We start from the raw sequence: 11,578 nt of genomic DNA, 5'->3' as shown, positions 1-11,578 counted from the left end.
TATTTTCACTGCTAACTAAAATTTGCACCACTTCCCGGTATCTGATTCAGCTGGGAGTACTACCGTAATTCCGCTGACAACGCAATAATATGCGCACATAGAGCTGATCTGATGATGCAGTCGGAAGGTAACCAACTGAACACATCGATGGAAAAACACAAACACGTAGAGATTAGGCTCATTGGAAAGGTATCTAGAAGTACTTACAAGCAAATCAGAAGTACAGTGAGCAATAAAAGTATGTAAGAAAACATCTTTGGACAGTTACGTGTTCTACTAACAAAGTGGCTGTGGCAGAGTATTGGCAAGGTGCGAAGTCGGTGGAGGGGGAAGTGGCGCTGATCGTCACAAACACAGGTAATCTTATGGAATGTTCGACATTAGTACTAGCGGCAGCCGCTTGAACTAATTTTACTCCATAAGATTTAACGTAGAAAGTCCGACAAAATGAGGGCAGCACCAGTCGTGCACCTAGCGAATAGATAGATCCTACCTGTGTCTGGTTCCTGTGGCTGCACGTTGTCCTGCAGCGGGCACTGGTAAAGCCGCAGATACACGGATATGGCTGCGCGCGCGGCGCGGAAGTAGAAGGGATGCGCGCGCAGCACATCCTCGAGCCGCAGTAGGCCCACGTACGAGCGGAGCGTCATCTTCCGCATGCAGTACGAGTGGAAGTCGAATTGGTCCTCCATTATTTCCGAGAAGTGCTGGAAGAGAAGTGGAATGTAGGTATAGGAAACTTTTTTTTTTTTTTAATAGAGATAAATCACAATTACATAATATTTAGATCCAAAAGCATCGTTAAACCACAGTGGTTTGTCTCGATACTCCATTCCGCAGTACTTAAATAATTAAATATACAATAGGCACTTAAAAACACATCTAATTAGATTACATGGCGACCCTGCCAGTTGCGTAAAGTGGAGATCATCCTTACATGGCGACCCCGCCAGTTGCGTAAAGTGGAGATCATCCTTACAGAAGAATAGTATTTTAAAATTTCTGATTTGAAAGCCGTAATCATGATTCTTTTCGGTTTACTGGCATTAAAATTGTCGCAAATCGGAGGTCAACATTGAAATTAGATAGTGCCATATTGATATTCTACATTTTTATGCGTTGTAAATCAATATCCCAGAGCAGGATATTACTCATTACAAATTTATTGGTAAAATAGGGCAAAACTGGGTGCAAACTACATTTAAACACATACATTACACACATTTGCTGATTTTACGACTGGTGGCTGGCCTAGTGGGTAATGACCCTGCCTGTGAAACCGCGGTCCTGGGTTCGAATCCCGGTAAGGGCATTTATTTGTGTGATGAACACAGATATTTGTTCCCAAGTCTAAGGTGTTTTCTACGTATTTACGTAGGTATTTGTATATTATATACAACACAAGCCTTCTTGAGCTTACTGTGGGACTTAGTCAACCTGTGTAAGAATGTCCTATAATATCCAATATCGCTAAGAACAACAAGAAATATTTCAGTCAAAATGATGAAAGATCAAAGTTGTTCAAGAAGACATTACAGGGCGACCCCGCCAATCAGGGATCGGATACCGGTATTTTTTGTATGGGAACGGAAACGGTATTTTTTCGTTCTTTGCTAATTACTTCATTTCTAATTGGGCAATCTAATAATACGAAGTCGTGACCTAAAAACACAACTGAGTCCTACATTTCGAGTATAAAATAATTCGAAAAATATGGTTATTTCTAAGTTTTTTGCAAGAAACCGGTTCCGATCCCTGCCGCCAAAAATGCCATTATCCACATACCCTGTCCACTTCATGTGCCTTCTTGAGCGCCTCGCCCCACTGCCTGGCGCGCTGGTAGGCCGCCGCGGCTTCAGTTTGGAACCACATACACTGCATTTCGTTCAGGTTTTCTGTGGCTGGTACACCTGTAAAAAAATTCAGAAGTTAGTATTTTGTGAAGTGAATCAGAATGAAATTTTGGACTTATTAACCCCTGGAGCGCCCCAGAATTACCGTAGTATGGAACTTCTATACTAGTTACTAGCACACGTGTCTTGTTAGGGCGCTCCACGGGTTAAGCATAGGCAGATGAAAGAAAAGAACTCTAACCTCAACACTGCCATATAATAAATTGTGGCTTTCCGATACATAAGTAGTTCGGTTTTCCTCGATTAGTACTTCTTTAGTTTCCTTTACTTTTCTGGTTCGAGCTCATATCTATTTGTTTTATGATATATATTGAGTATTTATTTATTTATTTAATTTAGGTTATATTTATATATGTACGCTTTATTTTTATTTATTTAAGTATTTCTATTTATGTTTATGTATATTATTTGTAACAATGTGTATTCAAAACTTGCATTTCATTAACTTTAGTGATTGTACACTATTGTTTTGTTTGTCATTCATCGTTACTTCTGTTTTGTTTTATTCGTTTCCTCAAAGGTTAACTGGAAGAGATCCCATACAGGGATAAGTTCGCCTTTGTTGTATTTAATTTACTCTGTAACTATGTTTCTCGTGTTTTTATTTCTATGTGCAATAAAGTATATACATACATACATACATAATATGCACTAGGGTGCACTAGGGTGCATATTATATGGCAGTGTTGAGGTTAGAGGAGTGACTTTCGCTTAGGAGCGAAAGTTGTTAACCTGTGCTTTTAGCCTTAGATCTGTCTTATATCCTTTTAGGTCAGCGGTCGGCAACTCGCGGCCCGCGGGCCGCATGCGGCCCGTGAATCTGTCACTTGCGGCCCGCGAGCCTCCCTGGCTATTTTGTATGTAATATTGACAAACTACAATGTCTAGTCTAGTCAGAAATATTAACAAAGTGCGGCCCGCGTCAACTTCGTTACTTACTATGTGGCCTTCGGCTGCTAAAAGGTTGCCGACCGCTGTTTTAGGTCAAGGCCTACTGCCCTGCTGTGCATACTTTTTACTACGGGCTTGGCAGGTATTTTATAGCAACAAATTTTTAGATTTAGCCCTTCTCTACCCTTCTATGCCCTCTAGCTCAAGTACATATAATTCTAGGCCCACCTAGCGCATTCTCATTAGTTTTAGCCCGAACAGCTCGGGCTGCCTTGCTTATCGCGGGTGCAGTACTTGTATGAAAAACCTCATGTAATTTTTTATCTTGTTCTCTTTCAATAAGGTCTTTATTTAAACGATTTTTCTGATGCAAGTACTGCGTTTGCGATAAGCAGGAGACAGCTGCTGTGTTCGGCGAATACCTTCTTAAAGCCTTACTGGGCACATAGCTCCTACCTCGAGCCCTGACCTACATACCGTCAAGCCCTACGTGTTTTCTACCTATCCTGCCCTGCCCTGTCCGAGCACACACAGTACCTTCTCTGGTGAACTTGGCGCACATCTCCTCTGCGCGCGCCACGTGCCCGGCGCGCAGCATGTAGCGCGCGCACTTGCTGTTCACGTAGCGGTCCGCCGTGTCCATGGCCTGCGCCTCCTCCAGCCACTGGTACGATCCCTGGTCCGAGCACACACAGTACCTTCTCTGGTGAACTTGGCGCACATCTCCTCTGCGCGCGCCACGTGCCCGGCGCGCAGCATGTAGCGCGCGCACTTGCTGTTCACGTAGCGGTCCGCCGTGTCCATGGCCTGCGCCTCCTCCAGCCACTGGTACGATCCCTGGTCCGAGCACACACAGTACCTTCTCTGGTGAACTTGGCGCACATCTCCTCTGCGCGCGCCACGTGCCCGGCGCGCAGCATGTAGCGCGCGCACTTGCTGTTCACGTAGCGGTCCGCCGTGTCCATGGCCTGCGCCTCCTCCAGCCACTGGTACGATCCCTGGTCCGAGCACACACAGTACCTTCTCTGGTGAACTTGGCGCACATCTCCTCTGCGCGCGCCACGTGCCCGGCGCGCAGCATGTAGCGCGCGCACTTGCTGTTCACGTAGCGGTCCGCCGTGTCCATGGCCTGCGCCTCCTCCAGCCACTGGTACGATCCCTGGTCCGAGCACACACAGTACCTTCTCTGGTGAACTTGGCGCACATCTCCTCTGCGCGCGCCACGTGCCCGGCGCGCAGCATGTAGCGCGCGCACTTGCTGTTCACGTAGCGGTCCGCCGTGTCCATGGCCTGCGCCTCCTCCAGCCACTGGTACGATCCCTGGTCCGAGCACACACAGTACCTTCTCTGGTGAACTTGGCGCACATCTCCTCTGCGCGCGCCACGTGCCCGGCGCGCAGCATGTAGCGCGCGCACTTGCTGTTCACGTAGCGGTCCGCCGTGTCCATGGCCTGCGCCTCCTCCAGCCACTGGTACGATCCCTGGTCCGAGCACACACAGTACCTTCTCTGGTGAACTTGGCGCACATCTCCTCTGCGCGCGCCACGTGCCCGGCGCGCAGCATGTAGCGCGCGCACTTGCTGTTCACGTAGCGGTCCGCCGTGTCCATGGCCTGCGCCTCCTCCAGCCACTGGTACGATCCCTGGTCCGAGCACACACAGTACCTTCTCTGGTGAACTTGGCGCACATCTCCTCTGCGCGCGCCACGTGCCCGGCGCGCAGCATGTAGCGCGCGCACTTGCTGTTCACGTAGCGGTCCGCCGTGTCCATGGCCTGCGCCTCCTCCAGCCACTGGTACGCCGACACCGGGTCGCCGGCGTGCTGGAATAATACGAGCACGGCACGTTTACCAGAGGGGCAACAAACACCGTGGACCGTGCACGCTCGACGGTAACGTGGATCGTGCACGCTCGACGGTAACGCGGACCGTGCACGCTCGACGGTAACGCGGACCGTGCACGCTCGACGGTAACGCGGACCGTGCACGCTCGGGACGTCCGCGTCATGGCCGAGAGCTTACAAAGACGGCATACAGTTTACTTTTCATTTTACTACTGAACTTAACAACGCTTCGTAAATCGCTTTAAGGCCCGAGATAGACTTGTAAGTTTTACTTACATTAGTAGGGACAAAGGTATTTATTAGAATGAAATAAGAATATTCATCTCTCATTCTATAGTATAGCTGTGTCCCTACTTACGTAAGTAAAACTTACAAGTGTATCTTGGGCCAAACACAGACGTAGAAGGCTTAAAATGTAACACTAGCGACGTCGATCCATATATCGGTAAAGAACAAATGAACAGCGATCGAAGCTGATATTACTAAGAGCAGTTATTACGTTTTTGTAACTTCCCATTCCTTCCCTCAACCTTAGGCAAACTTATCCAAAATTCTAACTAAACAAGATATGTATATGGATTCTATAAAAACACTATTTACCAACCTTATATATCCTTCCTTTAACAATAAACAGTTCGATCAACGTGGGTGTGTGTTCTATCGCGGCGTCGATATACTTCAAAGCCCGGTCCGTATCCTTCTTATAATCAAAGTGTTGAGCGGCGTAGTAGTACGCCCATAGAAGAGCGCTAGCCGGCTGTTTCGCTTCGCTCGGGTCGGAACTGAATGTGCCGGTTTTGGATAAATTCTCTATGTATTGCAGTACTAGGTTTTCTATCGTCTCGGCTTTGCTTTTGTCTGCGTATAACGATCTGGAATTAAAAACGGTGTTTGTTTAAAATAAAGATAATTATTGTGATGAACTGATTTGCTACTATTGTAAATTATAATGACATTAGATTGATCTTGTAACCAATTTCACGTTATTTTAGTTTAATCAAAACATACATCATGCTTTCAGTGTGTTTGAATGTCCCTAACACAGCATATTTCACTAACAATCTAGCACAGAAAAACACTTGAACCCTTATAACGTGTATCCTTAAGAGTACGCGCGAAGATGGCCTTTCATATTTTCAGTTAAAGAATTTGCTCCCGAGGTTTCTATAAGGTAGGTCACCTAGTCACGAACTAAACGTTTTAATTATTGATATCGAATTTGTTTTGACCTCATTGAATTAGTTTTAAGTATGTTGTGTGCCCTAGCGGGGCATCATGGACTGACATTATTTAATTACTTAACATTCAATATTTTTATTGCTTACTTTTACATATACTTCGTTTTTTTTAGCATTAGAAATTAGTTAAACAATCTTGATGTGTCTTTTAATTGAAAAACTCATTTTAAAAATAAGTTACGGTGAATATGTAACAATTCTGAATCTAATACGATCTTTTATAGTCTTCTGCTTTCATAAGTAATAGTTATTGATTTTTAAAAAGTGTTTTTAATTAAAAGACATGTCAAAATAGCTTACCTTCTTTCAAGTTCTTTCTAATGCTAACGAACTATAGGAGACACATTAACAACTTTTTGATTTTATGTACATGGTTTTACAACGAATACTTAAATAAAATGAAATTAAACTAGTCAGTGCATTATTGACCGAAGCGTAAGCGAAGGTCTACGTTTTGACTCGGGCATTTTGCTTTTGTATGTCCGGATGTTCTCCTCTACAGGTCACAATTCTCAACCGATTCTTGTGAAATTTTGTGACCAGATTCTATGAGTAAATAAAATTTTTTTGTCGATCCCGTTTTTGGAAATTTTTAAAAATGGAGGAGTTGTGATACCTCGCGCTTAAACAAAGAGTCGTATCGATATCATAAGAGTATTTTCTTTTTGAGACATTTTTACATAGTAAATGGCAAAAAATGCAGAAAAATTGTATTGCTGGTTTAGGCGGTATTTAGATATTTAGTTTGTACTCGAGAATGAGTAGCCGAATTTCGTCAGCTTAGCTAAGAACTATCATGGCGCATTTTGTAAACAATCGCTTTTTTTGTTTGCACACAGAAAGTCTGGGTTCGATCCCCAGTAAGACATAACTTTTTGTATTTTTTTTTTTCACTTAAACTTCGTATTTTTTTTTAATAAATTAAAATCTTTGTATTGTTGATTGATCAAACCGCTGTGTGGCGCTGTCATCGTGCACGGTTCCAATAAGCTATGGTCGCGAGGTCTACAGCTCACAGAGCCACTAGTGTGTATGGTGTATTGTTACTAGACCCCGGATTCTTGTCGCGATCACGTGACAAAAGGGTGATTTGGGGAGTAAATGGAATGGTAGAACAAGATAATACTTAAATTATAAGATAACATAAAAAAGTACGTCATATTTTTTTGGTATACAATTATTTCGTCCCACTGTTCCATTATTCTGCTAGAAGACGTAGCCTAACCGCAAGTCATTTAGAACAACTGTTGATCTGTTACGGAGAGTCCGTTAACAATAGAGCGACGTCGACATTTTAATCTTTTTTTTTGTATTATCTTATCTTAATAAATCCGTATTAATTAATAGGTACTGTTCCATTTACTCCCCAAATCACCCTTTTGTCACGTGATCGCGACAAGAATCCGGCGTCTAATTGTTACCTAATGTCGACGAAGAGCGGCGGGATGCCCTTGTGCAGGCCGTGACGCAGGTACTCGTCCACCAGCCTGGCGAACACGGCCGCCGAACCCGCTTCCGACAGCTGCAGCCGCCGGGGCGCTATTGCTTTGGGATACTCTTTCCTGGAAACAACGTGTGATACGTTAGGTATGCATTCATTACTACATCTAAAAACCGGCCAAGTGCGAGTCGGACTCGCGCACGGAGGGTTCCGCACCATCAACAAAAAATAGAGCAAAACAAGCAAAAAAACGGTCACCCATCCAAGTACTGACCCCGCCCGACGTTGCTTAACTTCGGTCAAAGATCACGTTTGTTGTATGGGAGCCCCACTTAAATCTTTATTTTATTCTGTTTTTAGTATTTGTTGTTATAGCGGCAACAGAAATACATCATCTGTGAAAATTTCAACTGTCTAGCTATCACGGTTCGTGAGATACAGCCTGGTGACAGACGGACGGACGGACAGCGGAGTCTTAGTAATAGGGTCCCGTTTTTACCCTTTGGGTATGGAACCCTAAAAATGTTGAAAAATCGAACTTTGACCGCCAAAATCGTCGACTGACGCGCGCGGCTACAGCTCATTATCGACCTTCGTGCATTCCGACAAGGTTCACGACATAGACTAGGAATCCTCTAGACTGAGTTTAGAGCAATTATTTCATGAAACCGATGCTGCCAAAAATACGGGGGTGCGGGGGGACGAGGTGAGCGAATCCCGTGCCGTGATTGGTCCGTTCAAAGACACGGACCAATCACGGCACGGGATTGACGAAGATGGAGTAAAACTACCGTATAAGTGGCAGAGGGGGTAGCGTTACTATGCTCAGTCAAGAGGATGTCTTGTCTGTGGTTCACGATGACGCGCCGTGCACGAGAGCCTTGGCGGTCAAAGGGTTAATAAAAGTAACAGTACTTAACACATTGCTTTGAAAAAGTTTGAGATAATAAGAAGACTTTTTTCTATTTCGTTAATTTGGTCCGGTGCATGCCGTGGCGTCGGGGTCTAGTCAGCTCTATGGCTGCTGTTACGCTACGCAACTGCGAAGCGACGCCATTTTGACTTGATACCGACGCTCAAAAGACGCTAGTGTGGGGTGACTCTTAGTAATGTGATATTAAAACTGAATCAACACATCACATATAAATCTACATTTCAAATAAACAACATACTGGGTTAAACTTACTTATATACATCGAAGAAGGCCACTTTTTCATCAGGATCACTAAGTTGTTTAGCTTCTATAAGTTTCTGGTAATACATCACATTTTCAGGGTTCCGCTTTAGTAAGTCTTCATAAACTGCCTCCGCCTCTTTAAATCTGAAAATATCAATGTAATTCTGTTTTGAAAGACTTCCATTATCAATTAACAAAGAGGAATGGGCTGTGGGTTCCATGTACATACTTTAAAATAGGAGGTTGATAACACTTTGTCAGATAAATGCATGTTTCCTCTTGATCTTCACATGTGCTAATGAACTGATAACCCATACAATAGTTCTAGTCCAAGTTTTGGATTAGCCAGGATTTGAATCACCCAGGCCCTTATGGCCCCCAGCATAAAAGCTATAATAAAGATATATAGAACTCCAATAAAGACATAAAAAAGTCCTTAAAGTGTAACACACCCAATAGTACATTTCATCTCACACTTCACAATTTTTCTATTATTCCATTCAATGCAATGTAGATTGAAATTGACACACTAGGTCCTTAACAATAACATTCTAAACAAAACTGGCATTGTTGTGCTAATTTGCTAGTGCTGCGTCATCTTGCATGTGGGCTATAACTGCATTTTAACATTATCCAATTATAACCCACAAGATGAACTAGAATAAGATGGATTTATAACAGACGTTTGACTAGAATTTAACTTTAAAAACTTGCTATAGCCAAAGTATTTTATCAGAAAATTTATTTTTGATACTAGCTTTCATTGCTGACTGTACTTTTCTTTCAACAGGCAACTAATACTCATCAGATGTACATGTCGATGTAGAATCTCATCAAGACAATGTAACAAACCCTAAAACAATTATCCATATCCTGTATCATCATCAGATCAGCTTGATGGTACTATACTATAATGCATTGCAGTGGCGGCTCATCCATAAAAGCCGACTCCCACCGGCTAGCCTGTTTTTGGATGTTTGAGCAGAGTTGTAAAGGAAATATGTGAGCCAAATTGCCTGTGGATATGTTTGACGCGCCACTACTTCGCGCATTGTCACCCAACTTACATAATATGTATGTGAAGTTTCAGTTCAATTATATAATGGGAAGGGCGTCTAATATATAGCCTGCAAGATTTGACCCGATCATACATAAATTGTAAATTTAAGCTAAATAAAAGCTTGTAAAAATTACAAACCTCTTCAACTTCAGATAATATTCCCCACTCGTTTCTTTCACTGATAATTTATCAAGTATCTGCGTCTGGAACTTGTGTAGATGTGACAGTGCCCTGTCAAACTGTCCAGATTCCGCAAGAACCATGTTTTGGTACAAAAGCAGTTCTGAATGTTCATAGTCATATGGTCCTTTCATTTGGTTTGTACGGAAGGCGTCGAGAATGCTGTTGGCCATCTCGTAGTCTCCGAGCAGGTGATAGCTCATTGCGAAACCTATCCAGGAAGCCCTCTGTGTTGGTCGGAGCATGAACAGCTGGTACCGGGTGTCCTGAAAGTTTTGTAATAAAAATTTGAAGGCTGCATGCTTGGCATACAAAAATATATATTTTTAGAATTTTGAATCCCTACACTAGTGTATAAACCATCTTACCTTACTTATACTTTTACCTATCCGAAAAACAAGTACTTTGGACAGAAATTAGTTAATTCATGTATAAAGTATAATCAAACCAAAGTGGCAAACCAAAGCAGAAAAAAGTTTTGAAAAATTGATGGAAACCCCATGAAGAGGCTAATGGCCTCACCGTCCATAGAAATTGTCAACCACCTCAGACGCTACAGTCATGGAATGGCTAAGCCACATTAATGTGTCTTTTAACTCGGATCACAAAACAGCTATGTTTTAAAGCCTTGTCTCACTTGAATCAATAAGTAGGAGGTAAATACTACTATGGAACTGAGTTCACTGTCATGTTGCACAAACTGTTTTAGTAACAAATATTATCTTAACTCACACAGATAGCATTGCAATTCTTATAATGAGTAGATAAAAAAATGACAATACCTTGTATCCTTCTAAATCTCTCATCTGGATCTGGAGAAGGGATAAATCCCGAAGAATCTGTATATTCTCCTTTTCCCATTTAAGAGCATTCCGGTAACATTTGATTGCCTCATCATATTTCTTATCAGACCGCTGCAGGAGGCCGTAGACATGCCAACACACTGGGGACTTGAGATCATTGCGAAGGCCTCGGCGCACGTATTCGTACGCTTCATCTTTGCGTCCCAGGCAGTTTAGAGTCAAACCTTTCATTGCCAGGGTCTCTGAAAAAAAAACATAATCACTGAAATCTTCTGGGGCCTCTAAGACGTTTTCCGCCAAAAATGTGGAAAGTTTAAGTCAGTTTTTTTATTCATAACAGAAAACAATATTTAACCACCAATAGGAACAGTTATTTACACATAAATAATTGGTAAAAAAAAGACTCACCTCCATGTTCTGCGAATTTTGGGTTGGAGAGGATTTGCTTGGCAAATTTCAAACCATTTTTATATTGTTTATGTTCATAGCAACGCTGGAAAAAATAAGCGTTAATTAGATATTATTTAACCTTATTTATTATTAGATACAGGCACTCGGAAGATGCAAGGCCAGTTATATATGATATAAATAATGATACTAAACCTTTATTATAGGAATAGATGGTAGTATTCATAAATAATAATAGTGTCGTACAATTGCATGTAGCCCTGAGTTGTCATTCAAAAGATATGCTTTATTTTATAATTCAATATAATCGCCGAGGATGACAAGCTATACTGAACCAAAATATATGTTTACAATTGCACTTACCAAAATTCTTTTGAATAGCGCATTTTCTTTGGGCGGCAAAGGATTACTGGGTGGCATTTTGTTCAAAGAAAACGAAGCGTATTTTTATTATTTCACTAATAAATTGAAATATAGCTAAAAACCTCGTGGCTATAAACCAAAGAAGTCGATGAAGGATTGTCTATGGGATTCGGAAAGATGATAAGTGGGTCACGTGACCAAATTAGGTGATACCAGCATCAAATTCAAATGTAATAATGACAGTCGTACCATCAATAGTCAT

The 11,578-nt window shown here is 42.3% G+C and overlaps 1 protein-coding gene across 1 annotated transcript in view; it reads right to left on the bottom strand.

Annotated features, from left to right (window-relative positions):
- Positions 1 to 11,551, bottom strand: part of LOC134654593 (N-alpha-acetyltransferase 15, NatA auxiliary subunit) — a 116,833-nt gene extending 105,282 nt beyond the window's left edge. Inside the window, exons 1-10 of the mRNA XM_063510061.1 lie at positions 11,317 to 11,551; positions 10,954 to 11,038; positions 10,525 to 10,787; positions 9,701 to 10,008; positions 8,512 to 8,646; positions 7,306 to 7,446; positions 5,251 to 5,518; positions 4,469 to 4,625; positions 1,786 to 1,910; positions 494 to 707 (exon numbers count right to left, since the gene is read on the bottom strand). Coding sequence (XP_063366131.1) covers positions 494 to 707; positions 1,786 to 1,910; positions 4,469 to 4,625; positions 5,251 to 5,518; positions 7,306 to 7,446; positions 8,512 to 8,646; positions 9,701 to 10,008; positions 10,525 to 10,787; positions 10,954 to 11,038; positions 11,317 to 11,373 — 1,753 coding nt within the window. The 5' untranslated portion in view covers positions 11,374 to 11,551. The remainder of the gene's footprint in view (positions 1 to 493; positions 708 to 1,785; positions 1,911 to 4,468; positions 4,626 to 5,250; positions 5,519 to 7,305; positions 7,447 to 8,511; positions 8,647 to 9,700; positions 10,009 to 10,524; positions 10,788 to 10,953; positions 11,039 to 11,316) is intronic.
- Between the last annotated feature and the right edge of the window lie 27 nt (positions 11,552 to 11,578).

Source organism: Cydia amplana, chromosome 15 (genome assembly GCF_948474715.1).
Source record: "Cydia amplana chromosome 15, ilCydAmpl1.1, whole genome shotgun sequence".
In the NCBI taxonomy this organism is placed as follows: Eukaryota; Metazoa; Arthropoda; class Insecta; order Lepidoptera; family Tortricidae; genus Cydia; species Cydia amplana.
Note: the sequence above shows the minus strand (reverse complement) of the source record. Positions and strands in the feature narration are given on the sequence as shown.